General features: G+C 45.3%; 1 protein-coding gene across 2 annotated transcripts in view; it reads left to right on the top strand.

Annotated features, from left to right (window-relative positions):
* QSOX1 (quiescin sulfhydryl oxidase 1) overlaps window positions 1–26,281 on the top strand; it is a 146,977-nt gene that overhangs the window by 14,994 nt on the left and 105,702 nt on the right. Inside the window, exons 2-12 of one of the 2 annotated variants that reach the window (XR_012717482.1) lie at window positions 10,639–10,739; window positions 12,502–12,550; window positions 13,390–13,486; window positions 13,765–13,858; window positions 16,198–16,343; window positions 16,419–16,550; window positions 17,496–17,625; window positions 18,290–18,415; window positions 19,692–19,836; window positions 24,590–24,766; window positions 25,017–25,915. Coding sequence is in view for 1 of the 2 variants with exons in the window: in XM_075287904.1 (XP_075144005.1) it covers window positions 10,639–10,739; window positions 12,502–12,550; window positions 13,390–13,486; window positions 13,765–13,858; window positions 16,198–16,343; window positions 16,419–16,550; window positions 17,496–17,625; window positions 18,290–18,415; window positions 19,692–19,836; window positions 24,590–24,766; window positions 25,017–25,825 (2,006 nt within the window). In the remaining variant the exon portion in view is untranslated. Of the gene's footprint in view, window positions 1–10,638; window positions 10,740–12,501; window positions 12,551–13,389; window positions 13,487–13,764; window positions 13,859–16,197; window positions 16,344–16,418; window positions 16,551–17,495; window positions 17,626–18,289; window positions 18,416–19,691; window positions 19,837–24,589; window positions 24,767–25,016; window positions 25,984–26,281 lie in introns of those variants that run through there. The other variant, XM_075287904.1, reaches the window with a different exon arrangement.

The raw sequence follows: 26,281 nt of genomic DNA, 5'->3' as shown, positions 1-26,281 counted from the left end.
GACGATAGGGGTAATCCTGATGTAAATTTATTGTGGCCCCACAGCACATATATCGCAGTAATCCAGGGTCACGGCCTCTGATTTCTATTGTGGAAAGATGTCATATTTTAATATGACACATGAAAGCCGTGACCTCGTTCATATATGTAGCTAAATAAGCGTAATGTCATTCCTAAATTTATGATGAAGAAAATGTTATTTGCAAAAAACAAGGCTAATGTATGAAATCGGTCACTTGCACTTTCACCTGCCATCTCTCTACTGGCAGGAACTTGTTACTAAACCCCGCTGATCCCAGACCTGTGTTGCAAGAGGAGCAGGGTCAGAGAACTTCTTGTGGCAAAGCAAATGTTTGCACATGTATGTACGTGATCCCGGCTTGTTTACAGTGGGTGGACCCACTTGCTGGGAATGAAGTGTACAGGGTGGTTTCCGCCTCTTGTATTAATAGATCCTGAGTACTTTAGATAATTATACCATATAAAAACCAGAAACTTACATGGGTCGCTGTTGCATGTCATCTATGCGGCTCATTCTGAAGCTTTTCTGGTTTTGGGAGCTTGCAGTTATGAGGAGGACCGGAACCTCTGCAGCACTATTTGGAGGCTGCCGGCCATCTCCTGGCTGCGCTCCTGAGTCCCCACTTCCAGGTCTCGGGAGGCAGGCCGAAACCTCTGCAGTGTTGTGCGGGAGTTGCTGATCTCCTCCTGAGCCGTACGGAGGACTTCCAGTTTCGGCGTAGCGGTGGGCCGGAGTCTATTTAAGGATCAGGATAGGATCTGCTCTATAATCATCGGAACGGAACAGAGCATCGGACGACCCAATCGGAGGAGCCTTGGCCTGCACACTCGGTCCTGTGCATGAGGCCGTAGGCCCTGTTTCAGATCCCTCCTCGAAATCTGCTCCAAATTCTAGTCAGATGTTTCAATGGAAGTCAGTGGCAGATCCTTCTTTATTTCCGAAGGCTGCCTCAAATTCCTGTTCACTTTCCGTTGTGTGAACAGACGCACAGTTCATTTAAGACCCCAAAAAAGACATGACAAATAAAAGGCGAAGATTTATTATAAGCATTATAGTGTGTATGGCGTATCGGGGAGTTAATAGGCATTGCTGAGTACACAGATTTTCCCCCTATAAAACTTCCTGGCACAAGAACATACGCAGTTTCAGCTTAAAAATGTTCACTGTGATTATTGATATCCTACGGAGAAAATAATAAACCTAAATCTGCAAGTACAATACACTGTAGTACGGCCAGTCACAAGCTGATGTCTATTCTCAGGCCAAGGGTAATAGTTGCAGCTGGAGAGGTGCTGGTTGTTCTGGGAAAGTACACATAAACACGAAAAGTGACCATGTGACGGTAGATTTTGTGCGTCACACAGCAGTTTGTAAAACACATCAAGACTGTTGTTTTACGCTGGTCTTGGTGAATTTGATAATTTGATGATAGACTATAATGGGGTCCACTGGGTTTCCGCCTGGACTTTTCCCTACGCAAATTGTGAGCGGAATGGAGGACTGAGTCCCTGAACACAACGATGGTGGTACTGCAGCCTAAGGCTAGAGTCGGCCAGTTGTAGTTATACAGTCCATATGGCGGCTGCATATCCTGCACTGACCACTGCTTGCCAGAACTCGCTACATCCCAGTGATCAATGAACTTCAAGTTAACTTCAACTCACCTGAGATGCATTGAGTCTGGGAAATCACACAGAGCATGTTTCTGAAATGCAGTCCTACCCGGCAAATACATGTTCAGTGTTAGAAAACAAATCCCTCTATCCATAATGCTGCTGTATTATTGATGGGGACCAATGGATTAAGGCCATGTGAAGAAAGTCTCCCTCTGCACTTGCACTGTATGTACATGATATGTGTTGGGAATTGCTCCACACCTTACACATGTCTGTTGACCACTATGGACCCAGTGGATATGTTTCGGCATGGTGGTATATATTTTCATATACTTTTTATACTGCAAAAACCATATACTGCATTGTATACTTATTATGTGTCTGCAATAGTGGAGACAGTGGCGTAACTAGGAATGGCGGGGCCCCGTGGCGAACTTTTGACATGCCCCCCCCCAAAAAAAAAAAAAAAAAAAAACAACTGACGCCGAAGAACTCGACCGACCCCCTCCTCCGCACTCTATTATGTCCCTTAGTAAGCCCTGCACACAGTATTATGTCCATTAGTGGCCCCTGCACACAGTATTATGTCCCTTTAGTGTCCCCTGCACACAGTATTATCCCCAATAGTGTCCCCTGCACACACAGTATTATCCTCAATAGTGTCCCCTGCACACACAGTATTATCCTCAATAGTGTCCCCTGTACACACAGTATTATCCCCAATAGTGTCCCCTGCACACACAGTATTAACCCCAATAGTGTCCCCTGCACACAGTATTATCCCCCATAGTGTCCCCTGCACACACAGAATTAACCCCAATAGTGTCCCCTGCACATATTATCCCCCATAGTGTCCCCTGCACACAGTATTATCCCCAATAGTGTCCCCTGCACACACAGAATTAACCCCAATAGTGTCCCCTGCACACAGTATTAACCCCAATAGTGGCCCCTGCACACACAGTATTAATCCCTATAGTGTCCAATGCACACACAGTATTATCCCCCAATAGTGGCCCCTGCACACACAGTATTAACCCCCATAGTGTCTCCTGCACACAGTATTATCCCCCATAGTGTCCCCTGCACACAGTATTATCCCCCATAGTGTCCCCATATGTCCCACTGTGGACACCCATAAACAATTATTATACTCTGGGGTCTGAAAAGACCCCAGAGTATAATAATCGGAGACCCGGGGGAATAAAAACATCAGAAACAGTTGCTTACCTATTCCCCGGCTCCTAGGCTGTCGGCCGCTGCTCTTGTCCTGCAGGCCTGGGTCATGTGACGTCAGAGACGTCAGACACGAATGACGGAGGCCTGGCAGGATCGTGGAGAGGTAAGTAACACTGTTTTTTATGTTTCTTACCTCTCACGGGCCTCCGATTATTATACTCGGGGGTCTGCAAAGACCCCCGAGTATAATGATAGTGTTTGTGGGCCCGCGGTTCACTTACCAATCCCGGCCCAGCCAGGATCGGCAAGTGAATAGGGACCGTAACGGCCTATTAAAAAAAATAAAAAAAATCTGCAACAGTAGCGGCTGTCACCGGGCCCCCTAATGGCCCGGGCCCTGTGGCAGCCGCCTCCGCTGCCTCAGCGGTAGTTACGCCACTGAGTGGAGACACAATTATAACAGTCTGTATGAAGGATCTCATACATTATAATGAAACCTCAAGATTAAAACTAGTTTACACAGCCAGACAGTGAGTCACAACATCTCCTTATTAAATCATACCTGACCTTTTAGTTGACTTTATAGCATAAGCTGTTATTTGTGCATATTATTTCCGGACATTACATGGCTTATATTCTGTAGTCCTTTGCAGCTTTCCCGACTGCATGCTATATCTAGAGTATGTAGTTCTCCCTGATCTGGTGGGTGCAAACTAGATCCCATACACTGCACACAGTAAGTACAGGAGAATCCGCTCTGTAACTGTCTGTGATTCAGAAACAGTCCTAGGACTATGCAGGACATGTATAAGGGAGCACTGACCAGTACCAATGTGAGTAAAGTACTTTGATTGTGATAGAAAGTACTTTGTTATCTGCAGCATCAAACTAAGGCCTTTTGGACACAACCATGTGCATTGTCAGTGTGCTAGCCATGTTTCTCACAGCTAGCACTTTGACCTATCCATTTCTGTTGCCCCATACACACAACAGTATATTTCCACAGCCTTGTGTATGGGGCAAAACTCAGGACAGGTCCTATTGTTGCTCACATGGATGTAATCCATGCCAGATAAGTCATGTGCATGTATCCTAAGCCTGTCTTTTTTTTTTTTTTTTCTTCTTTTCCCTCCTGTACTTCCTGCTCACTCATCCCCACTCCCCTCTCCATGGCTTCCCTTCTGTCCTGTAGGATGGATCGGTAGGGATGTTGTGGGGAAATTATATGTCATTATAGCCTTGAATATTTTTGTGAAGCTGCCCATGATGGTGGGATTGTTCGCCTAAATGATTCCATAATAAACATAACCAACTAAACCACCTGGCTGGGGAGGGGGAGCAGTCTACAAAGCAAATACTTTGGTTCTGCAAATGATCAGCCTATCATGCCATATATTTATATTTTTGGCCAAACCACCACCAAAAAAATGTCCTACGCCACAGATCAGCTTTTTGACAGACATAAGTAAGGCTTTGGTTGTTGGATGCAGTGGCCAAAACTAGCGATTTCCACTGACCTTTATCTTGTGTATAGCAGGCCTAGGACACAAGGCTTTTTGTATCAACATTTTCCAAAATTTTACTATTAAGTGACAGCCCACGCAGTTGAATGCAGCTCATTGGCCCACATGTACTAATAGACAGCCTGACAATAATTTATCCCAGTGATCCATGTCAAAATTTTACAACAAAACGGCCCATTCAAACCACATCTTATGTCTCACAAGCTGTCCCCCTTGTTGCCCTTGTCAAGCCAGTCAGAAATATAATAACTAAAACAAGATGTGACATAACTATAGATCCAACATGAACAGTCGGATATTCTAGTTAGTGCAATACTGCAAGTCTGAATTGTTAAGTAAAGGGGTTGTCTTACCAGAAAAAGGCCTGGCCTATATCAAGTCTTAGGCTCATGCACATGACCAAGTGTGTAGGCTGAGGGGGTTCGAATTTTTAATGGAAGGCACCCATATGGCTTGCAGGCACCTCCCATGGTACATTGGTGTAATGGGGGGGGGGGGGGGTTCAGTTCCAGTCAGTTTTCATGGAGCGGGATATGACACGCTCCATCACCCTTGTGACACTTGTCCAGTATGGGACAACCAGCTCATTCATCGGAATGACCTCCATGTAATATTATATTTCCCCTGGTGAAATGATCAGGTGACCACAACTTAAAGATCATCTGCTTGCCAGGGGCTCAAGAGCGATAAGCTAATAGCCTCAGTGGCTCTGTGTATGTGGTAAAGTGTCAATTTGACAACGTTATTATTTCTATGGACCTGAAGAATGTGTGGACCATTGAAACTATGTAACAGAGTAGATGGATCCATAGGTTGATGTCCAGTCATGGTCCATGGACCAACATGGCAAAGCAGTTGACAAGTTTTATCTGACCATGCAGTTGTTTCCAGTCTTCCAGCCTGGTATTTGCCATCTCTTCCATGATCCAACCTCCATTTCACGACAGTACAAACCGTAATATCCTTCAACCATGTGTTCACTTATCAATTATCAATCGCATAAACCAGTTCTTCCATTTATCCGCCTGAACAGGCAATCCATTCCTGGGGTGGTGCTCCTAATAAATTGGCCTGTGGGTGTGCATGCAATCACAGCCTATGATTGTGACAAGGTGGAGCACATGGTTACCTCCAGTCCTAATGCAACTATCTTTGAGAACCTTTACATGTCTTTCAGTGGTTTACCAATGCAACCTGAAGGAGTTGAAATAATTGCATGGATGGCATTCAGCCTATACTGAATCTGTGTCTAATAGTTCACTTTCTGCTCAAAGGTAGTCAGTAAGCAGAACCCAGAATATCAACTCGACCCTACAGATAGATAGGGTAGGATCACCAGAACTCAGCATATCAACTTGACCCTACAGTTAGATAGGATAGGGTCACCAGAATCAACATATCAACCCAACCCTACAGAATCCTGCATATCAACCCAGTCCCGTTTTTTTTTTTTTATGTAGATTGTGAGCCCCACATAGAGCTCACAATGTACATTTTTCCCTATCAGTATGTCTTTGGAATATGGGATGGAAATCCATGCAAACACAGGGAGAACATACAAACTCCTTGCAGATGGTTTTATGCCCTTGGCGGGATTTGAACACCAGGACTCCAGCGCTGCAAGGCTGCAGTGCTAACCACTGAGCCACCGTGTGGCCCCGGGACACAACTTTTTTTTGTTGCAGATTTTGCTGTGTTTTTTTGAGCCAAAGTACTTCTACGTCTCCCTTCTGCTCCATCTACTCACAGCTTTGGCTCAAAAAAAAAAAAAAAAATGCGGCTAAATCTGCAACAAAAATAGCTGCTTTTCTGCAATGTGGGGCCTCATCTGCATTTGATTGCCATTTGGAGATTCTGTTCCCCATTCTGCTTGAAAAATGCTAAGAGAAGCAGGACTTTTCTCTGTGCATTTTTTGGGCAGAAACCAAATGGACCCCGTTATTGTCTATGGGATCCGCGAGTAACCGCTTTTTCGGATTGGATTCCCGTTTTTTGGGTCTCCAAATGAACCCAAACAACGTAAACCTGAATGCAGGAGTGAACGTAAAGTTAGTGGGATTTCTGAGATAAAAAAAATTGGCCGGAGATAGGAAATGGAATGAAATGGGCAATAGTTACTAGAGATGAGCGAACACTAAAATGTTCGAGGTTCGAAATTCGATTCGAACAGCCGCTCACTGTTCGAGTGTTCGAATGGGTTTCGAACCCCATTATAGTCTATGGGGAACATAAACTCGTTAAGGGGGAAACCCAAATTCGTGTCTGGAGGGTCACCAAGTCCACTATGACACCCCAGGAAATGATACCAACACCCTGGAATGACACTGGGACAGCAGGGGAAGCATGTCTGGGGGCATAAAAGTCACTTTATTTCATGGAAATCCCTGTCAGTTTGCGATTTTCGCAAGCTAACTTTTCCCCATAGAAATGCATTGGCCAGCGCTGATTGGCCAGAGTACGGAACTCGACCAATCAGCGCTGGCTCTGCTGGAGGAGGCGGAGTCTAAGATCGCTCCACACCAGTCTCCATTCAGGTCCGACCTTAGACTCCGCCTCCTCCGGCAGAGCCAGCGCTGATTGGCCGAAGGCTGGCCAATGCATTCCTATACGAATGCAGAGACTTAGCAGTGCTGAGTCAGTTTTGCTCAACTACACATCTGATGCACACTCGGCACTGCTACATCAGATGTAGCAATCTGATGTAGCAGAGCCGAGGGTGCACTAGAACCCCTGTGCAAACTCAGTTCACGCTAATAGAATGCATTGGCCAGCGCTGATTGGCCAATGCATTCTATTAGCCCGATGAAGTAGAGCTGAATGTGTGTGCTAAGCACACACATTCAGCACTGCTTCATCAAGCCAATACAATGCATTAGCCAGTGCTGATTGGCCAGAGTACGGAATTCGGCCAATCAGCGCTGGCTCTGCTGGAGGAGGCGGAGTCTAAGGTCGGACCTGAATGGAGACTGGTGTGGAGCGATCTTAGACTCCGCCTCCTCCAGCAGAGCCAGCGCTGATTGGTCGAGTTCCGTACTCTGGCCAATCAGCGCTGGCTAATGCATTCTATTAGCCCGATGAAGTAGAGCTGAATGTGTGTGCTTAGCACACACATTCAGCTCTACTTCATTGGGCTAATAGAATGCATTGGCCAATCAGCGCTGGCCAATGCATTCTATTAGCTTGATGAAGCAGAGTGTGCACAAGGGTTCAAGCGCACCCTCGGCTCTGATGTAGCAGAGCCGAGGCTGCACAAGGGTTCAAGCGCACCCTCGGCTCTGCTACATCAGAGCCGAGGGTGCGCTTGAACCCTTGTGCACACTCTGCTTCATCAAGCTAATAGAATGCATTGGCCAGCGCTGATTGGCCAATGCATTCTATTAGCCCGATGAAGTAGAGCTGAATGTGTGTGCTAAGCACACACATTCAGCACTGCTTCATCACGACAATACAATGCATTAGCCAGTGCTGATTGGCCAGAGTACGGAATTCGGCCAATCAGCGCTGGCTCTGCTGGAGGAGGCGGAGTCTAAGATCGCTCCACACCAGTCTCCATTCAGGTCCGACCTTAGACTCCGCCTCCTCCAGCAGAGCCAGCGCTGATTGGCCGAATTCCGTACTCTGGCCAATCAGCACTGGCTAATGCATTGTATTGTCGTGATGAAGCAGTGCTGAATGTGTGTGCTTAGCACACACATTCAGCTCTACTTCATCGGGCTAATAGAATGCATTGGCCAATCAGCGCTGGCCAATGCATTCTATTAGCGTGAACTGAGTTTGCACAGGGGTTCTAGTGCACCCTCGGCTCTGCTACATCAGATTGCTACATCTGATGTAGCAGTGCCGAGTGTGCATCAGATGTGTAGTTGAGCAAAACTGACTCAGCACTGCTAAGTCTCTGCATTCGTATAGGAATGCATTGGCCAGCCTTCGGCCAATCAGCGCTGGCTCTGCTGGAGGAGGCGGAGTCTAAGGTCGGACCTGAATGGAGACTGGTGTGGAGCGATCTTAGACTCCGCCTCCTCCAGCAGAGCCAGCGCTGATTGGTCGAGTTCCGTACTCTGGCCAATCAGCGCTGGCCAATGCATTCTATTAGCCCGATGAAGTAGAGCTGAATGTGTGTGCTTAGCACACACATTCAGCTCTACTTCATCGGGCTAATAGAATGCATTGGCCAATCAGCGCTGGCCAATGCATTCTATTAGCTTGATGAAGCAGAGTGTGCACAAGGGTTCAAGCGCACCCTCGGCTCTGATGTAGCAGAGCCGAGGCTGCACAAGGGTTCAAGCGCACCCTCGGCTCTGCTACATCAGAGCCGAGGGTGCGCTTGAACCCTTGTGCACACTCTGCTTCATCAAGCTAATAGAATGCATTGGCCAGCGCTGATTGGCCAATGCATTCTATTAGCCCGATGAAGTAGAGCTGAATGTGTGTGCTAAGCACACACATTCAGCACTGCTTCATCACGCCAATACAATGCATTAGCCAGTGCTGATTGGCCAGAGTACGGAATTCGGCCAATCAGCGCTGGCTCTGATGGAGGAGGCGGAGTCTAAGGTCGGACCTGAATGGAGACTGGTGTGGAGCGCTCTTAGACTCCGCCTCCTCCAGCAGAGCCAGCGCTGATTGGTCGAGTTCCGTACTCTGGCCAATCAGCGCTGGCCAATGCATCCCTATGGGAAAAAGTTTATCTCACAAAAATCACAATTACACACACGATAGAGCCCCAAAAAGTTATTTTTAATAACATTCCCCCCTAAATAAAGGTTATCCCTAGCTATCCCTGCCTGTACAGCTATCCCTGTCTCATAGTCACAAAGTTCACATTCTCATATGACCCGGATTTGAAATCCACTATTCGTCTAAAATGGAGGTCACCTGATTTCGGCAGCCAATGACTTTTTCCAATTTTTTTCAATGCCCCCGGTGTCGTAGTTCCTGTCCCACCTCCCCTGCGTTGTTATTGGTGCAAAAAAGGCGCCAGGGAAGGTGGGAGGGGAATCGAATTTTGGCGCACTTTACCACGCGGTGTTCGATTCGAACATGGCGAACACCCTGATATCCGATCGAACATGTGTTCGATAGAACACTGTTCGCTCATCTCTAATAGTTACCTATTCAGTCCCCTGCCATTATGGGGTCCCTCACGGGCTTTGCTTACTTGTTTATCGCGATAACGTAAACTATCACTTTCTCTTAGCGGCGTACAGCACAAGACCACTGAGGCCAGTGACTGATTGTAGCGGTCACATTGATGGATGCCATGTGGTCACTGTAAGGCCAGAGCCCCATGTGGCAAAAACCGTACTGTTTTACAGCAAAGCCCATCCACACATTGTGGAAAAATACGTGCAGTGGAGATGCGGTTGAGGTTTTGGAAATCACAGCATGTCAATTATTTCTACAGATACCCTGATGGTTTCCCAATAGGTATAGTGGAAGGAGAACGGCATTCTGTGAAAAACCTCCTTAGCCTAAGATAACAAACAGTTTGGCAGGGACCATCCGAGCATTGGTGGCAGAAAGGCGGACAACTAAACCGTACACGGTGTCAGGATCTGGGGTTGCTAGGTGGGGTGGCATAGACACACAAGTCCAGTTTCTTTAGTCCAAAACAAAGGTAGAGTTTATTTTCATTCAAAAAGGTAGTGCAGCAACAAAGGAAACAATACAAAAATAAATACCTGCCCGGCTAGGCTCTAACTACACACATAAATAGGTTACCTCACCTAGAATAGCAGATTTAACAGCAAAATTGAATGGCACAAGACACAGCTCCCACAGTGTGACCTTCCAGCTGGCCCTGCAGCCCAGCTCTGTCCCCAGTCTGCTGCTGGAGCTGGCTTCTTAAGCCTCCTTGACGAGGAGACTCTCAACAGCTGAGTCGCTGCCGGAACATCCCCAAAGTGTGGGCTGTAGGGGGGTGGAATGACAGGTCCCACTACCAACCTACCTGCCATTCCTAAAAATCCAGCCCAGTAACCGGAACTTTGAAATAACACTCAGCAGACAGAATTATCTGCTGAGAAACATTCTTTCTGGAGTTTTCTCATCTCACTCACATTAGTAGTCTGGGTGAGATGTATACCCCCTCCATTACCTGGCCGGCCATCGGCTTACAACGGCTACATGACTTTGTTTAACTCTGAGACAACGCTTGGATCCTTTAACTCCATCACAGTATACAATGTCAATGAAGATATAGATTTGTATTAACTCCTTCAGTAAGACTTATTATAATGGCAAGTAAACCCGTTGTGTAGGCTCAGACCTACAGCTAATGCTCTGCTGATTCTTTACAGATTGGAGGCCTGTGGTGTACCTTGCGGTGTTAGACTGTGGCCTAGAGTCCAATAGTAAGACCTGTACCGATTTTGGAGTGTCAGGATTCCCCACTATGAAGGTAAGCGTCTTGTTTAGTTTTTTCTCCTAAGATCTCATGTATGTATTACACATCACATACAGTCCTATGAAAAAGTTTGGGCACCCCTATTAATCTTAATCATTTTTAGTTCTAAATATTTTGGTGTTTGCAGCAGCCATTTCAGTTTGATATATCTAATAACTGATGGACACAGTAATATTTCAGGAGTGAAATGAGGTTTATTGTACTAACAGAAAATGTGCAACATGCATTAAACCAAAATTTGACAGGTGCAAAAGTATGGGCACCCTTATCATTTTATTGATTTGAATACTCCTAACTACATTTACTGACTTACTGAAGCACAAAATTGTTTTTTTAACCTCACTGAGCTTTGAACTTCATAGCCAGGTGTATCCAATCATGAGAAAAGGTATTTAAGGTGGCCAATTGCAAGTTGTTCTCCTATTTGAATCTCCTCTGAAGAGTGGCATCATGGGCTACTTAAAACAACTCTCAAATGATCTGAAAACAAAGATTGTTCAACATAGTTGTTCAGGGGAAGGATACAAAAAGTTGTCTCAGAGATTTAACCTGTCAGTTTCCACTGTGAGGAACATAGTAAGGAAATGGAAGACCACAGGGACAGTTCTTGTTAAGCCCAGAAGTGGCAGGCCAAGAAAAATATCAGAAAGGCAGAGAAGAAGAATGGTGAGAACAGTCAAGGACAATCCACAGACCACCTCCAAAGAGCTGCAGCATCATCTTGCTGCAGATGGTGTCACTGTGCATCAGTCAGCAATACAGCGCACTTTGCACAAGGAGAAGCTGTATGGTTGAGTGATGAGAAAGAAGCCGTTTCTGCAAGCATGCCACAAACAGAGTCACCTGAGGTATGCAAAAGCACATTTGGATAAGCCAGCTTCATTTTGGAAGAAGGTCCTGTGGACTGATGAAAGATTGAGTTGTTTGGTCATACAAAAAGGCGTTATGCATGGAGTCCAAAAAAACCAGCATTCCAAGAAAAACACTTGCTACCCACTGTAAAATTTGGTGGAGGTTCCATCATGCTTTGGGGCTGTGTGGCCAATGCCGGCACCGGGAATCTTGTTAAAGTTGAGGGTCACATGGATTCCACTCAGTATCAGCAGATTCTTGAGAATAATGTTCAAGAATCAGTGACGAAGTTGAAGTTACGCCGGAGATGGATATGTCTGCAAGACAATAATCCAAAACAACGCTCTAAATCGACTCAGGCATTCATGCAGAGGAACAATTACAATGTTCTGGAATGGCCATCCCATTCCCCAGACCTGAATATCATTGAACATCTGTGGGATGATTTGAAGCGGGCTGTCCATGCTCGGCCACCATCAAACTTAACTGAACTTGAATTGTTTTGTAAAGAGGAATGGTCCAAAATACCTTCATCCAGGATCCAGGAACTGATTAAAAGCTACAGGAAGCGACTAGAGGCTGTTATCTTTGCAAAAGGAAGATCTACTAAATATTAATGTCACTTTTCTGTTGAGGTGCCCATACTTTTGCACCGGTCAAATTTTGGTTTAATGCATATTGCACATTTTCTGTTAGTACAATAAACCTCATTTCAATCCTGAAATATTACTGTGTCCATCAGTTATTAGATATATCAAACTGAAATGGCTGCTGCAAACACCAAAATATTTAGAACTAAAAATGATTAAGATTAATAGGGGTGCCCAAACTTTTTTCATAGGACTGTATCTTTATAAAGCCCGCTTGACCTGTGTGTTTGTTTGTTTTTGTTTTTTTGCTCCAGTTCTTCAATACCTACTCACAGCACCCGTCGGATGGCATCAGATTTTATCGTATGTTTTTTTTCTGTTGTTCATTTATGGTGGGAGGGAAGAGACTTGGGTGCAACAAAACATAGCCTGTACCTTCTAAAACCAAGGCTAGGATACATGCCGATTATGGCTGTGATTCCCATCACATGACCAAAGATCACCACGTCACCCTGATGTTAGTGATTGGAGTCACTTTAGTGTGCCATGAATTCGAGTTGCGTTACATCTGAGGGTATATTTATATACTTGTACCAAGAAATTGCCCCTCCTCGGGTCCTATTAAAACTCAGTGGTCCTTTCCTCTGAACTCTTGCTTATTTTTTTTGTATTTTTAAGTTTATACCTCAATAATTTTTCAGTATTTTGGCCTCTTGTATGAGGCACAGTAAAAATAAAAGTTGTAAAGGTGTCCATAGCCTTTAAAGGGGTACCTCAGTCCACAGGATATGGGGTAACTCGCTGATGGGTTCCCCAGTGATCACAGGAACTGGGGTATTTTGCACCCTATATAAACCGAAAAAAGAAAGGTTACAGCTCATCCTTGTGGCTACCTGATGTCCAAACCAAAGATTCATTGTGTGCAATGCAGCACCTTGTTACATAAATAAAATGTAACTTCTTATAAAGCGAAAGGCTGGTGGGGAGTTTTATAGCTTACGCGTTTCAAGGCGAACAACCCCTTAGTCATAGCATTGCTTCCCCACTCATTTTAGTGGGAACTGTTGGAGATAGCACATGTACAGCTCAGCTCTGCTCACAACAAAGGGTATACTGTTCACAAAAGGTTAACCCCTTGTAAGTGAGCAGAATACTTCTTAAATACCTCATCTTGCCTCTTATCCTCCTCCTTATTTCTGCAGATCGTGACCCAAAACAGATTAGAGAATTCATTATTGATAGACTAGAAGCACAAATCGACTCTCCACCGCCTGCGTGTCCTCCCCTGGGACCTATAAGGTAGGAATATAGCGGCGCAATGGGGTCACCTATCATCACTGTGATATTAGGGGGTACCATGTCATGCCTGGGTCACTAGCACTGCCGTCATTCAGAGCTCCTACGGATGAGACTTCAGGATGTGTTCGCATATTGCATAGAAACCCAAGAAATTCTCCCAATGTGACAATACCCTAAGGTGGGGCCTAAAGTAGACATAGTTCACCCTGGACCGTACCATATAATATTTTAAGTCTTGTGCTGTATTGTTCACTGAACACTCTGAACTTCTCTTGCAGCGCCCCTGAGATTGACCATTTTTTTGAGAATAATGATGATGAATCGTACCTAGCTGTGATTTTCGAAAATGTCGAATCTTACACAGCAAGAGAGGTAAGAAGTGTGCGCCAAACTGCTAAATGGTCTACTAATAGTCTTACATCCATAGAGAACTCTATATAGGCTTCTGTAATACTGTGATACATTAGGTATCTCATGAAGACAGCCACTATCTACTGTACATACCCCATATAGACAGTCCGCTCTATATCTACTGACTAGCCGTTTATAAATTGTCCTTCATGTCAGTGGTTACCATTTAAGGCTGAGGCCCCACGTTGCAGAAACGCAGCTTTTTTGTTGCAGAGTTTACTGCGGTTTTGTAAACCAAAGCCAGGAATGGAGTGAACAGAAGGAGGAAGTATAAGAGCTTCCTATATATTTCCCACTCCTTTTGTAGTCATTCTTGGCTTTGGCTCAAAAAATTGCAACTAAACCTGCAACAACAAAAAAAAAGCTGTGTTTCCACAATGTTGGGTCTTGGCCTTTATTACATTCCTTCTGCAGCAGCGGTGGGGCCTGACTTCAAACAGCTGGTCTTGCCTGGAATACCAGGAGCAGGACCTAGGGTAATCCGATGTTCCCAATGGTGGACACAACTTAAACGGTGTTATTGCTGATGAAATAACCCTTTAAGTGTTTCTGCGTTGCCCTCTGTCCCCTCTCTATATGCGGTTGGAAAGGTATATAAACCTATTCCCTAGGACAGTGATGGCGAACCTTTTTGAGACCGAGTGCCTAAACTGCAACCCAAAACCAAATAAATTATCACGGAGTGCCAACACGGCAATTTAACCTTAAAACTCTGTGGGTCCACAATTGCGGACCCACAAATTACAGTCATGTGACTGGGGCTTTACAGATCTTGTACTGAAAGGTAAAGGTCTCTGCATTCTGTACTTTTAAACAATTAATTTTCACTATTTACATCGCACAGGATCTGTTTTATAGTTACCGTGCAATGTTATTACATCCTGTACTAATTTCACGTCTGCTATAAAACAAATACTGTGTGATATACATAGTGAGGGGACCCCACACAGTACAATCTGCCCCTCAGTGGCCCCCACACACAGTACAATCTGCCCCTCAGTGGCCCCCCACACAGGATTATACCTGTATACTCCACAGTAGCCCCCTCCCACACAGCATGAACTGGTCCACAGTAGCCCCCTCCCACACAGCATGAACTGGTCCACAGTAGCCCCCTCCCACACAGCATGAACTGGTCCACAGTAGCCCCCTCCCACACAGCATGAACTGGTCCACAGTAGCCCCCTCCCACACAACATGAACTGGTCCACAGTAGCCCCCTCCCACACAACATGAAATGGTCCACAATAGCCCCCTCCCACACAACATGAAATGGTCCACAGTAGCCCCCTCCCACAGAGCATGAAAGATCCACAGTAGCAGCATAAAATGGTCCACAGTAGCCCCCTACCCGCACAGCATGAAAGTCTACAGTAGCCCCCTCCCACACAACATGAAAGGTCCACAGTAGCCCCCTCCCATACAGCATAAAATGGTCCACAGTAGCCCCCTACCCACACAGCATGAAAGTCTACAGTAGCCCCCTCCTACACAACATGAAATGTCTACCGTTGCCCCCCTCCCCTGACAGTGCAAACAAACACAATATAGTTACCTGAAGAGCTGCCGGGTGTTCTCTCTTCTGTTCACTGCGCGCGCTGATGACTTACGTCATCACGCCCGCGCTTGTTCAGAGGTCACACTCTGTAGTCAGTGTAGGCCGCGTAGTACGCGTGGCCTACACTGAGCTACACTGACAGCTTTCAGCTGGATGCGCATTTGCACAACCAGCTGAAGGCAGCGATCGCTCACTAACGGGGAATCCTGCATCGGATTCGCCGTTAGTGAGCGATCAGGGCGACAGCACGCGTGCCAGCAGAGGGGGCTCTGCGTGCCCTCTCTGGCACGCGTGCCATAGGTTCGCCATCACTGCCCTAGGATATATTATTGTCATAATAACTGAGTGCTGTAGTATGTTTTGTAGTCCACAAGATGGCGCATTTCTATGGTGTAATATGACACAGCGAGTATACTATGGCAGAATACTGTCGTATTTTCCTGCAAGTGTTTTCCCTCTACCAGACAGCGTCATATCAAGATTTATTTTTCTCAAATTAAAGGCATTTTCTGGGATCACTTTAAAATAGACGACCAGTATGGATTTATAGATTTCACCAATAAACTGGTAGAAGGAACCGTAGCGCTTGGGTGAGCATGACATGGCTGTGTTCTGCATAGTAGCGTCTGTGCTGGATATTAGAGTTCTGGCCTGTTCTTCCTTGGATTGATGAGACGATACTACTCTATTGAATACAACTGTCAGACTAATAAATATTCCTTGAATTTTGACTCTCTTTCAGGTTGCTCTGGACATGGTACAATATCATGGGGTCTCAGTACGAAGGGTACTGTCGGAACAATCTGAACTTGTAGAGCACTACAAGGTGTCGTCATTCCCATCTGGTTTCATTCTCTGTAGGAACGGATCGATTAGTAAAATTAACCTGTGAGTATCCATCAGTCTGGCCATGGACGTCTGCCAGTTTGGTTTGTCGGTTGTCAACTTACTTGTTTCTTACAGGAAGGAAGAGTCTCGTGCCGAATATACAAAGTTCCTGCGCTCACTTCCTGGGGTGAGGAAACTTACTGTCAATCTCATTGAGTGGTCTGCAAACCCTGTAGATGACACAGTGATCCGGAAGCCTGTGAACAGGTACCAATAAAGCTGAAGCTCCGCCCCCAGTGCACCAACCGCCTCATTTACACAAGACTTTAAAGTTAAATCTACCAAGGTGGCATCCAACATGGCGGTGCCTTAGCAGTACTTAGGAGGGTTCATGACATTTTATCAACACCAATACTGCAATAGACTTCTACTACTGATGTATTTGGTTCTTAGACGTTTATCTAGATTGGATACAATTGTAACAAACTCTCAGCTATAAGACGATCTGTATTGCGTCCACACAAGGTTTTAGTCATGAGTATATTAAGAACTTGCACAACATTTATAACTGTTTATAGACGATTTATCACCGCCAAAGCAAATAATCCTACAAGTGACAGTAATTTTTTAAAAAAATGCAAAAAAAAAAAACAAAAAACAAAACATCTTTTTACTTAAGAGACATATTAGGCAAAATAGCAAGTTGCCTCTGGAGTGGGCACACGCGTGTCCTCAGACTCCTCATACGTTCCCTTAGTAATTCCCAATAAATCCTGGCGGCGCAGACTGAACCATGGAAAGTCTCGCTAGTTCTTATAACCTCTCGCTGCTATACATAAAGGAGATTTTGTGGACACTGCAATTCCCTGTCCATGGTTGTCTTTCTCTCTGGGGGAGGTACTGGGTAACAACCACAAAAGTAAATGGGTGCTGTAGCAGGTGCAGTTCTGCCCCCAGTACACCAAACAGCTCATTTGGATACGACATGTAAGTGGAATTCCTCAGATTGTACCAAGACACTAACCGCACCTTCAATAGCATATAAGAAGTTTAGAAGTCATTTTGGTGGTGGTAGAGTCCCTTTAAGGATGTCCAGATGCCCCTTATACACATTAGATGGCAGATCCTGAAGAAAGCTGTTCTACCAATGGCCATGACTGTGTTATGTCTTCGTATGGGTTAGACTCTCCTCTCCTTATTCTCTCCTTGTAGGTCTGCTATCTACATGGTGGATCTGGAATCCTCTATCTCTTACTCCCTACGGGTTGAGGTGGCCCGATACACCTCATTCAATGGGGATCGCCTCCGAGCGCTGATTAACTATGTCTCCGTACTGAAAAAGGTAATGATGGATGTTATATAGTATATAAGGTGAGCGGACATGTCTGTGATATCTATGGGCTATGGAGATTTCTGTAGACTGGTCCATAAGTCATAAGCTTTCCCCTGGGTCATATACTGAGGCTATACTGGCCCGGTAAGAAAACAGCCTCTACTTACCAGGCTTGTAAGAGCGAAACTCAATAAGCAAAAATTACTGCAAACAGTCCTGATATCTCACTACTGTATATGGGGCCCAGGAATCTATGGGATATAGAGATTTATCAGTCTGCTTCTATATACTGTAGACGGGTTCTTCGAGAGCAGGCACAGCATTAAGTTTGCCCTTTTGTTTTAGTGATCGGTAAGGGGTCTCATCAATGAAAAACTTCTAAGGAGTCGCTTTTTTTAAGCGGACAAGTGACTAATTCAGTGTCTTTATATAAAGTAACCACTAGAGGGAGCCAACTGAATGTATTTTATCATAAACCGTAACCCCATAGTCATGGATTAGTTCAACACCCAGTAAATGTTTTTATTTTTGGTATTGCGTTCTTGACGTTTGTATTTCATTTGGTATATTTTGCATTTCTTTATTTTTTTCACCTGACTTATGAATGGATAAATGAATATGTTGCTGCAGTCCAATAGCACCATCGTGTCTTCATATTCTGTTTCTATTGCAGTACTTTCCTGCTCGGCCCTACTTGAAAAATCTGCTGGATTTCCTGCACCCATGGCTGTACAAACAAAGAACAAAGATGGTGCTATATAAGGACATTGAAGATGTTCTAAATAACGTCAAAAATCATGTAAGTTGGATTGAGACCTTGTCCACCCTTTAGGGTCTGCACAGTGGCAAACATGGCCTAAGTAATATGTTAAAATACCCCAAATACTGATGACCTATCCACATACCTACCAACTATTGAAGAACAGAAAGAGGGACAAAATGAGCAGCGCGCTCATCTGCCACTGCAAATTTAGCTCCACCCACTTTTATGTTGACTCCGCCCATTCTCATTCATTTTTCATGTGCCCACACACAGTATAATCCTCCTACAGTCACCCATAAATTATATGCCACCCTCCATCTCTCCCCCAGTTTAATATAACCCCTTCATCTGCCCCCAGTTTCGTGTCACCCTTCCATCTGACCCTATTTTCATGTCCCCCCATCTCCGTTCCCAGTTTCATGTCCCTCCTCTATATCTGTCTCCAGTTTCATGTCCCCCCCAACTCTGCACCCAGTTTCATGTCCCCCCATCTCCGTCCCCAGTTTCATGTCCCCCCTCCATATCTGTCCCCAGTTTCATGTCACCCTTCCATCTGCCCCAAGTTTCATGTCCCCCATCTCTGCCCCCAGTTTCATGCCGTTCTCTCCCCCCTTCATCTGCCCCAGTGTCCTGCCGTTCCCCCTCCCCTTCATATGCCTCCAGTTTCATGGGCCCCCTATACTATGTTCCCCTGAATGTGTAACACAAAAAACCACTTCTACTCCCCTTCCAACGCTCCCCCGCCGCTCTTTCGCAGTCTCACTCACTCACATAGTTGTAGGCGCGATGTGACGTCATCACATCGCGCCTACACATGCCGAAGCGCAGCGTTTAAGCAGGAGCTGAGCTGTGACAGCTTCTGCTTTAATCGCCTATTTATTCAACGGAGGATGCTGATGAGTTGAAACCGGGACATACCTCCCGCCGATCGGGACCGCAGGATAGGACATCGAATCCGTGAATGTCCCGTGGAATTCGGGACAGTTGGGAGGTATTCCTATCCACAGTATAATATATATACTCATCAGTATGTTATCTGTGGGGGTCTGACACCTGGACCCCACGCAGATCTGCTTTCCTGCAGCGTCTGGTTGCCGGAAGCTATAGCAGTGGATGGGGCGCACGTGCCGTCTACTCCAATACAAGTAATAGAACAAAGCTGCACTTCCCCAAGATGGACAGGACTGCTTTGCTGCACGTAACCTGTGGAGAGGTCACCAGTATATAAAATCTATTTGGGTCCAGAAAACCCCTTTAACAGTCATTGTAATACTTAATGTTCAGTATCATAATGCTCTTTTCTCCACTTTAGACACAGAATGCTGTACTGACTCCACATGCCAACTTCGTCTGGTGTCAGGGCTCCAAGCAGGAGTTTCGGGGTTACCCATGTTCTGTCTGGACCTTGTATCACTTACTGACCGTCAGAGCTGCAGAACTTGGATCCCGACAGACTAGTGAGTGCGATGACCTAAAGAGAACGTGTCAGCAGAAAATGATTATAAAACAATCCTAATTTAAGTAACATTTCAACTATTTAAAAAAAAAAAAACTGTTTTAAGAATGGCACTTGGGGGGACGCAATAGCTTCTTGCAACAATTTTTTTTTCTGTATTTTTACTTCCCCTATGAAATATATAGAAAAATAAAATTGGTTCAGGAAACATTTTCTGCATTTCTGCCACGTACAGCTAAACGGGACTTACAGAAATCCAAGCACAGGCGGCTAAAGCAATCCTATTCAGGTATAGAATGAACTTTGCAGAAATTTTTTATATTTCTGTCTATTAAATCAGCAGTTATAGGGGGTTGTTGAGATTTCAGTGTTATTATAGGGCAGGGGTCCTCAAACTACGGCTCGCAGGTCACATGCGGCTAGCCGAGCATACCTGTCTGGCCTGCTGGCAGGCGTGCATTTGTAATGAAGCTCCTGGGGAGCTCGGGCCAGGCCATGTAGCGCGCTTCACTTTACCTATTGGAGGGCACCGCTCCTGATGTCTGCGCGATCTGCTCTTCCTCCGGTGTCCGCCTGTGTCCTCCTGTCACATCGCCACATCTCTGTGTCACTTTGTCAGTCAGGTCACCATAGCAATGTGACCTGACCCGAAGCAGCCCAAATTACAGTGGGCAAAGCCACCTCACTGGTTTGGTTTAGTGCCTGCTGACTTCCTGGACCCCAGACCCTATCTGTGCCCCCTGAAGTAAGCACTATAATATCTTACTGTAGGATAAATAACACCTCAGGGGGCATTCACACTTGTGTTTGGTGTGTGCATTCCGTCGGGCGGTCAGCTTTAAAGGGATTCTACCATTAAAAACTTTTTTTTGTCGTTGACACGTCGGAATAGCCTTAAGAAAGGCTATTCTTCTCCTACCTTTAGATGTCTTCTCCACGCCGCCGTTCAGTTACAATTCCGTTTTCTGTCGGTATGCATATGGGTTCTCTCGCAGCACTGAGGGCGTCCCCAATGCTGCGAGAGAACTCTCCAGTGCCGCCTCTATCTTCTTCTGGAACGTCATCTTCATGTGTCTTCTTCCAGCGCAGGCGGTGAAACTTGTAGGCCTCGGGCCTCGCTCAGAGGTGGGAGAAGAATAGCCTTTCTTAAGGCTATTCCTATGTGTTATCGAGAAAAAATGTGATTTTAATGGTAGAATCCCTTTAAACTATATTTCGACCCTCCAATGGTCCGAGGACAGTGAACTGGCCCACCGTTTAAAAAGTTTGAGGACCCCTGTGATAGGGGAACCTCCAGACTGCTATTATAGGGGAACCTCCAGACTGCTATTATAGGGGAACCTCTAGACTGCTATTATAGGGGAACCTCCAGACTGCTATTATAGGGGAACCTCCAGACTGCTATTATAGAGGAACCTCCAGACTGCTATTATAGGGGAACCTCTAGACTGCTATTATAGGGGAACCTCCAGACTGCTGTTATAGGGAACCTCCAGACTGCTATTGTAGGGGAACCTCCAGACTGCTATTATAGGGGATCCTCCAGACTGCTCTTATAGAGGAACCTCCAGACTGCTATTATAGGGAAACCTCCAGACTGCTATTATAGAGAACCTCCAGACTGCTATTATAGGGGAACCTCCAGACTGCTATTATAGGGGAACCTCCAGACTGCTGTTATAGGGAACCTCCAGACTGCTATTATAGGGGAACCTCTAGACTGCTATTATAGGGGAACCTCCAGACTGCTATTATAGGGGAACCTCCAGACTGCTATTATAGAGGAATCTCCAGACTGTTATTGTAGAGGAACCTCCAGACTGCTATTATAGAGGAATCTCCAGACTGCTATTATAGGGGAACCTCCAGACTGCTACTATAGGGGAACCTCCAGACTGCTATTATAGGGGAACCTCCAGACTGCTATTATAGGGGAACCTCCAGACTGCTATTATAGGGGAACCTCCAGACTGCTATTATAGAGGAATCTCCAGACTGCTATTATAGGGGAACCTCCAGACTGCTATTATAGGGGATCCTCCAGACTGTTATTATAGAGGAACCTCCAGACTGCTATTATAGGGGAACCTCTAGACTGCTATTATAGGGGAACCTCCAGACTGCTATTATAGGGGAACCTCCAGACTGCTATTATAGAGGAACCTCTAGACTGCTATTATAGGGGAACCTCCAGACTGCTATTATAGGGGATCCTCCAGACTGTTATTATAGAGGAACCTCCAGACTGCTATTATAGGGGAACCTCTAGACTGCTATTATAGGGAACCTCCAGACTGCTATTATAGGGGAACCTCCAGACTGCTATTATAGGGGATCCTCCAGACTGCTCTTATAGAGGAACCTCCAGACTGCTATTATAGAGGAACCTCCAGACTGCTATTATAGAGGAACCTCCAGACTGCTATTATAGAGGAATCTCCAGACTGCTATTATAGGGGAACCTCCAGACTGCTATTATAGGGGAACCTCCAGACTGCTATTATAGAGGAACCTCTAGACTGCTATTATAGGGGAACCTCCAGACTGCTATTACAGGGGATCCTCCAGACTGTTATTATAGAGGAACCTCCAGACTGCTATTATAGGGGAACCTCTAGACTGCTATTATAGGGAACCTCCAGACTGCTATTGTAGGGGAACCTCCAGACTGCTATTATAGAGGAACCTCCAGACTGCTATTATAGAGGAACCTCCAGACTGCTATTATAGGGGAACCTCTAGACTGTTATTATAGGGGAACCTCCAGACTGCTATTATAGGGGATCCTCCAGACTGCTATTATAGGGGAACCTCCAGACTGTTATTATAGGGGAACCTCCAGACTGCTATTATAGAGGATCCTCCAGACTGTTATTATAGGGGAACCTCTAAACTGCTATTGTAGGGGAACCTCCAGACTGCTATTATAGAGGATCCTCCAGACTGCTATTATAGGGGAACCTCTAGACTGCTATTGTAGGGGAACCTCCAGACTGCTATTGTAGGGGAACCTCTAGACTGCTATTATAGGGGAACCTCCAGACTGCTATTATAGGGGAACCTCCAGACTGCTATTATAGGGGATCCTCCAGACTGTTATTATAGGGGAACCTCTAGACTGCTATCATAGGGGAACCTCCAGACTGCTATTATAGGGGATCCTCCAGACTGTTATTATAGGGGAACCTCTAGACTGCTATTATAGGGGAACCTCTAGACTGCTATTATAGGGAACCTCTAGACTGCTATTATAGGGGAACCTCCAGACTGCTATTATAGGGGAACCTCCAGACTGCTACTATAGGGGAACCTCCAGACTGCTATTATAGGGGAACCTCCAGACTGCTATTATAGGGGATCCTCCAGACTGTTATTATAGGGGAACCTCTAGACTGCTATTATAGGGGAACCTCCAGACTGCTATTATAGGGAACCTCCAGACTGCTAATATAGGGGAACCTCCAGACTGCTATTATAGGGGAACCTCCAGACTGCTATTATAGGGGAACCTCCAGACTGCTATTATAGGGGAACCTCTAGACTGCTATTATAGGGAACCTCCAGACTGCTATTGTAGGGGAACCTCCAGACTGCTATTATAGAGAACCTCCAGACTGCTATTATAGGGGAACCTCCAGACTGCTATTATAGGGGAACCTCCAGACTGCTATTATAGGGAACCTCCAGACTGCTATTATAGAGGAACCTCTAGATTGCTATTATAGAGGAACCTCTAGACTGCTATTATAGGGGAACCTCCAGACTGCTATTATAGGGGAACCTCTAGACTGCTATTGTAGGGGAACCTCCAGACTGCTATTATAGGGGAACCTCTAGACTGCTATTATAGGGGAACCTCCAGACTGCTATTATAGGGGAACCTCTAGACTGCTATTATAGGGGAACCTCCAGACTGCTATTATAGGGGATCCTCCAGACTGTTATTATAGGGGAACCTCTAGACTGCTATTATAGGGGAACCTCCAGACTGCTATTATAGGGGAACCTCCAGACTGCTACTATAGGGGAACCTCCAGACTGCTATTATGGGGGAACCTCTAGACTGCTATTATAGGGGATCCTCCAGACTGCTATTATAGGGGAACCTCCAGACTGCTATTATAGGGGAACCTCCAGACTGCTATTATAGGGGAACCTCCAGACTGCTATTATAGGGGAACCTCCAGACTGCTATTATAGGGGATCCTCCAGACTGCTATTGTAGGGGATCCTCCAGACTGCTATTATAGGGGATCCTCCAGACTGCTATTGTAGGGGATCCTCCAGACTGCTATTATAGGGGAACCTCCAGACTGCTACTATAGGGGAACCTCCAGACTGCTATTATAGGAGAACCTCCAGACTGCTATTGTAGGGGAACCTCCAGACTGCTATTATAGGGGAACCTCCAGACTGCTATTGTAGGGGAACCTCCACACTGCTCTTATAGAGGGACCTCCAGTTTTCTATTATAGGGGCATCTCCAATATATAGCTAGACTGCAAATTTTCGTATCTTATATCATTTTCTATCTATTAAAGGCCCTTAAATTTTGATTGTAGACCCTTCCATACTCAACACGTGAACATACGACATGATCACTATAATCATTCCCTCCGCCCACTTACATGTTGATATCCTCCCCACCGCGTGTTACTGATACTAATCTTCACATGATGAAAATAAGATTTTTAACCATTTCTTTTCCTACAGACTATGTCTTATGTCTAAAATTTTCCTTTCCCTGTCTTAAGATCCACAAGAGGTTTTGAAGACCATGCGTGGCTATATCTACTACTTCTTTGGCTGCAGAGACTGCGCTGAACACTTTGAGGAAATGGCTAAAGAGTCCATGAACAGTGTCCGTAGTCCGGATGATGCTATCAAATGGTTGTGGTCCAAACATAACACTGTCAATAAGAGACTGGCAGGTGAGTTGTAGATGAGGAAGAAGGAATAGTATAATAACTATAATATACAATCCATCTCTATAAGTAGAGGCGCTGATACGGATTGCAAGAAGTGGAGCAAGGTTTTGCTTTCATAGTCTCCAACACTGCTCTCCTCCTCCTTCTTCAGAATGCCTTATATTGCTTCTAATATTGACCCATTTTATTGTCCATTGGTTTTCTGCTGGTTTTGAGTAAATATATGACCACTCACCATATCACTTTCTACTAGGCGATGAGACCGAAGATCCAGACTTTCCGAAGGTTCAGTGGCCTCCTGTGGACGTTTGTCCAGACTGCCAGATAAAGGATGGTAATAATGTGACCTGGGATGAGGCTGCTGTAATACGCTTTATGAAGAAACGCTTTGTTGTGGAAAATTTGTCACACGACTACGTGGTAAGTGAAGACGTCCTGTTACAAAATCAGAAAAAACGTACAGATAGAGTCAGGTCCAAGAGGGAGGTTGAAGAAGAAGAAGAAGAAGAAGAAGAAAAAGATCTTGAAAAACAGACCGTAAGTCCTTCAGTAATCCCACCAGTCAAGGCAGAAGAACCTGAAGATAAACCTATCGTTTCTAAAGAAAAGCCAAATCCCCACCGCAAGCCCACCATAATAAAAATGAAAACCGCTTACCAGGCTGGAAGAGAGATGGAAGAGGAAATTGTGGATCTAGATAAGTCTGCTCATCATTTTCAACAACGAACATTACAGGACTCCAACTCCAAAAAGAATAGATTCGCCATCCAACCAGAGAGAATGATGGATCTTCCCGATTACGACTTTGACCAAGAAGCAGTACGTGTGCGCTTGCTTAAAAGAGGGGTTGATGCAAACGCTTTCCTTGGCGTGGTGGTAGAAAATGGAGAAGTGAACTGGAAAGGGCGATGGGTGAAGATGCTGGAGGTTGGTTTCTCTCGTCTGGACATCAGCATCTGTGTCATACTATATTTCCTCACCAGCATGTGCTTACTGGGCATGTACCTGTATCTAAGTTTCCGATCCCGGCTCAGACAGCGGTGTTTGTTTCTGCAGCCGTGACACAATTATTGTTGTGCGGTTTTACAGCACTACAGACCTGAAGTTTTATGGAACTGTGTTTTACAAGAGAACAATGTGCCTTTTCAATGTGTGCCAACCCCTCAAGACCAAAGCTAAACTCGCGGTAGATGTCAGATCAGCTGATGTTGTAAAAAATAAAATAAGACTATTTTAAGGAAAAGTGTTGATTTATTCAAGTTATGGAGTAGAGATGAGCGAATAGTGAAATATTCGAGATTCGATATTCATTTCGAGTAGAGCCTCAATATTTGACTACTCGATCGAATATCGAATCCCATTATAGTCTATGGGAAACAATGCTCGTTTCAGGGGAAACCACTATTCAACCAGCATTGATTGGCCGAATGCTGTACACTGGCCAATCAGCATTGGTCAATTCATTCTTATGAGAAATATCAGCTCCCTTGTAACAGCAAGCTGTCAGTTTTCCCGACT

Source organism: Leptodactylus fuscus, chromosome 9 (genome assembly GCF_031893055.1).
Source record: "Leptodactylus fuscus isolate aLepFus1 chromosome 9, aLepFus1.hap2, whole genome shotgun sequence".
In the NCBI taxonomy this organism is placed as follows: Eukaryota; Metazoa; Chordata; class Amphibia; order Anura; family Leptodactylidae; genus Leptodactylus; species Leptodactylus fuscus.
The sequence above is the reverse complement of the archived record's forward strand: the minus strand, read 5'-3'. Positions and strand labels throughout refer to the sequence as shown.